The sequence below is a fragment of the Priapulus caudatus genome, unplaced genomic scaffold (assembly GCF_000485595.1).
Source record: "Priapulus caudatus unplaced genomic scaffold, Priapulus_caudatus-5.0.1 Scaffold443, whole genome shotgun sequence".
Taxonomy (NCBI): domain Eukaryota; kingdom Metazoa; phylum Priapulida; class Priapulimorpha; order Priapulimorphida; family Priapulidae; genus Priapulus; species Priapulus caudatus.
In genome coordinates, this window is record NW_014577504.1 from 96,787 (window position 1) to 101,301 (window position 4,515).

The 4,515-nt window shown below is 42.7% G+C and overlaps 1 protein-coding gene across 1 annotated transcript in view; it reads right to left on the bottom strand.

Moving 5' to 3' along the window:
• Positions 1 to 707: 707 nt before the first annotated feature.
• The window catches only part of LOC106810467 (alkaline ceramidase 3-like), a 55,057-nt gene continuing 51,249 nt past the window's right edge, over positions 708 to 4,515 (bottom strand). Inside the window, exons 9-10 of the mRNA XM_014813844.1 lie at positions 3,765 to 3,810; positions 708 to 3,310 (exon numbers count right to left, since the gene is read on the bottom strand). Of these exons, the coding sequence (XP_014669330.1) occupies positions 3,161 to 3,310; positions 3,765 to 3,810 (196 nt within the window). The 3' untranslated portion in view covers positions 708 to 3,160. The remainder of the gene's footprint in view (positions 3,311 to 3,764; positions 3,811 to 4,515) is intronic.

The following is a 4,515-nucleotide window of genomic DNA, read 5'->3' on the forward strand; positions in this document are numbered from 1 at the left end:
CGACAGCGACAATAACTGTAAACAGCACTCCCAGTGATCGCCCCGATTAGGCTACAATTAGCTCACGGAACATTATCCGGGCTCTGCTCTAGTTGCCACACCCCTCATCTAATTACGAAACGCAGTAATGGCTTCGCTAGCAACAGAGCTAATACGGGCCGCGAACCGCCCACCGGCAAGCGCGTTGTCAAGGACGCACCGAAACAAGACCCCATCTTTCACCTACGAACGTCTAACCCCACAACGAAAGAACGCACTTTAACAGACGCTGCGAGCGCAAAATCGGTTCTAATTCTTACACTCAGAATCAATGATTCGGATTTCTCTATAGGCTACTCGTGTACGATACCAAATCCTACGTCGCAAACGGCGATGACGAAACGCAAGACCGTTGTGAATTATCGCAGATCCAACTACGGCTGATAGGGTCTATGTCCCCCAGGGTACTGCCGGAACGTACCCTGGGTACGGTCCGGTGTACCGGAACGTACCCTGGTAACTATCTAGCTGATATGGTTAGTGTTAGTGTTAGGGTTAGGGTTAAGGTTAGAGTTAGGGTTAGGGTTAGTGTTAGTGTTAGGGTTAGGGTTAAGGTTAGAGTTAGGGTTAGGGTTAGGGTTATGGTTAGGGTTAGGGAGTAGGCGTAGGCGACTCCCTAAACTCGTTAGTGGAGTAGGCGAGGTACGGTCCGGCATATTAGATAGTAGTATTTAGTACCAGGGTACGTTCCGGCAGTACCCTGGGGGACATAGACCCTCTCAGCTACACTACGTCAACACAAGCTCTCTAACAACAGACGCTTATAATGGACTTGTTTCACGACCATCATTTCGGAGAGTTTCTGCCGAAGGGACCTCGACTTCTTACTGATAGTTCTTTTTTGGAAAGGTTCCTTTCGATGGCGACTACATTATCGAACTTAATTCCATTACACCGTAGAAATTTCTATATAAAATTGCATAGCTGCCCCCCTGAAAAATTAATAAAAATACCGGATAGTAATACATGTACAACAAACTTTTGATGCAACTTCAGCATTAGCCTAATAGAGTACCATATGTTCAAAATAGTACATTTGTTTTTGATTCTCAACTGGCCAAACTACCAACATTAATTACCCAAGCCGTTAACATACTTTTGTTATTCACCTATTTCCAATTAGGCAACGGTACGCACAGGAAATATCTCTGTATTACTGTCAAATAAATGCACATCACAGTTATTAATGAAGTAATTAAGATGGTGTGATTTACTCGCGTCTTAATCAGCACCAACTCGCTCTCATTAGAAACAGTGTTTCTCAACGTACACTGCAAATGCAGATACAATTGAAAGGAAGGTAGTCAGGATGAAAGCAGACTCAACAAAGGGGGAAAACAGAATCCTGTCGGCTGGATAGGGACACTGATCAACAGACACCAGGTTTGTGCGAATCCAGATATCGTTTCAAGCTTTTGTTTTGTTTGTTTATTTTAGTATACTTCACGTTACGTTTCGGAAATAGCAACGAACGTAGAGTCAACGATCATAACGATACTAATAGAAACGCGGGGGAACTACGCTAACCGCAACCTAGATAAAGAGACTTTACGTAAAAAGTAAGTGAAGTAATACTTATCGAAATGAAAGCGAGCAGTCATGGCGTCTTAAAATATTCCGTGCCTGATATATAGTGGGCTTAAAGTAACTCAAGACCTAACTCTAATCAGAAACAACGAAGCACCAGGCTCTAATGGCAAGTGGGATGAGCACGGGACTCGTTTTCAAGAACGAAGGATGCAGACGAATGTATGATATGCACCACCTCTGAGGTCGAGTGGCGCAATAGGATTTATGACGTCGGCATTGTATACAACAGCTTGACAAGTTGACAGTACGTAGGCTGCAACATTTCTGAGAAAAAGATAAATCAAGTAATATATACGTTTATGGTAGTATGCTATAGATAGTATATGCATGGCTATGTGTAAAAAGGCAAAGCCATTTCCTTTCAGCTGTGTACGTTTCTGATATTCTACGTACAGTGTGGACCTATCTATTACATTTACCAAAGATTGTTGGACTGACTCATATGTTTTAATCACCTATCAATATCCCCATAAATGACGCAAGCAGCTTGAACACGTTGGCGGGTGAACAGTAATGGGATTCGTCAAGCCAGTGTCGAAAGATTCGGGCAACGAATCGCAAAAGTCGCTTCACGATCACGTGACACAAGCTGCGCCAATCACGCACGTGGAACTTCAAATGTTTCTATCAGCAAATTTGTAGGGAGCGGTGAGAATGGGTAGTTAAAAGCTGCCGCTCGTGCATTTTGGAAATGTCAATGTCTCTCAGCATACATTTGGTAGACGATATCGTAGACCAGATGAGATACCACGGCGACCACGACCGCGCCGATGGTGTTAGCTATTCGATAGCTCTGTGTATATAAGATCTAGACGGTTTTAAGCAGCCGCGTCTGTGTTCTGGTGAACTTGAAAAAAAAACACTGGAAGAGACAAAAGTCTTGACGGGGAAATCGAGATAGGGAGCAAGTCTAATCAGCTACCATGTCGGCGAACCACATATTTACATAAATACGCACCTCTACCGTGTGATGTCTCCACACGGCAAGCAGTCTCATATGGCCAGCTGACAGAAATAAATGCACAAAAATAATAACAGAAGATCTCGGCCTGAGCAAAAAGACAAAAACAAACGATAGCTGCTCTATACTATGATTCACGATACAAAAATGAACTCGCAAAAAGAGCCAAATCATATGCTAGACAGAGCTGCTAGCTCCATCATGCGTGCTAGATAGATTTCGCACACCCGCCAATGCAATCCCAGTCTTAACCCACTCACAGGTTTGTAGTCGTGGCGAAGGATAGTAGCCTCAAATTTCATCAATTTTTGCTTGAGCAAAATGCCAATGCAGTTGAGAGAGAAATCAAGGACCCAATAACAACCGACAGATCGTGTCAGCTTCCTCACATCCACGCTTCCGATGCCGGTTTCCATGGTGACGAGAAGCGAAGGCGTGCCCCGGCGACAATTCAGATGCACTCCGGAGACGCGGGAGGTGAAGGTCAACCTGATGTGCGCCAGATGTGGTCGAACCTTCGCGGGTATAAATGCAAGCGCACCGATTCTCCTTCTCGCAAGCCGCCCACTTCTAAGGACAGATCCGATTCTGATGCATTCCATTCTGATGTATTCCATTCTGGTACGTTCCATTTTGCTTCATTCCGTTTTGTGTGATTCCGGGATCCTTCTTTCTTTCTTCGGTGCTGCATACCAGGTAAGGGTAAAAGGAGTAGAGCCACTGAAATACCGAACAATTACAAAGATGTCAAATCATTACCTCAGTGATAGTCGCAAGCGAAATGAAGAAAAACAATAAAAATACAATAGACTGTCGCACATTCATTGTTTTGTAAGGTTTTTAACAGATTTTAACAGCTATAAACTGATATCAAGTTAAAAAAGACTTTTGGCTAAGCAACGTTAAAATTCATAACGAGATGCAACTCGTTGATACAAACGTGTGAGAAATCAGACATACATTTATTATTCACTATAACACTCATTAATACATACACAAACAACCAAACAGAATTAATAAGCAAATACTAACTATTATTGTCTTGCATTCATCTAGATCTAGTTTTCTTAGTGCGATTCAATAATCCCCCCCACCCGCCATAAATAACTAATAATGCACCAGCTATACTTGGCAAGTTTTGCAATCAGCTTAATGCAGAGTACAACTCACTCACCTCCACGGAAAACGACTTCTTCAAGTAGCTGTATCGTACATACGTGCTGCAAAATCACAAACACGGACCTGTAAGCTATTTGAGCATCAGAGACTATGATGTTGGTCTACTAGAGGAAACAGTATAATAGTGAGAACATATGGTCAAAGCTCAAACATGTAAATCTGATGGGAATTCACTTCCAACCACAGCTGTGACTGCAATATCGTTTTAGCTGGGAACCCTGAAGAAAGCTTGGTGAAAGATTTCGGGGATCTACCTTTTTTCATGCCGTGAAACCATGGGTGGATCACCCCACACTAAGCCGAGAATACACAATGTTATACACTCCAGCGCAAATCGAGCGAGCTCTTAATTCTTGCAGGGAATTCGATCGACTACTTGTTAAGATATCATAGCTAAATTTAGGCCAAAGTAAATATTTTCGTCCACCCGCCCCAACACCACACAGAAGTGCACTCCTGTGTGTAGTTCAAACTGTCTAATGTATCCGGTGTGTATGCGTGTATCAATAAATAAATAAATAAATAAATATATATATATATATATATATATGTATATACAGAGAAAAAGAGAGAGAGAGAGAGAGAGAGAGAGCAGGAACGGGAGAGTGAGATAAAGAGAAAAAGAGAGAGAGAGAGAGAGAGAGAGAGCAGGAACGGGAGAGTGAGATAAAGAGAAAAAGAGAGAGAAGATAGAGAGAGAGAGCAGGAACGGGAGAGTGAGATAAAGAGAAAAAGAGAGAGAAGAT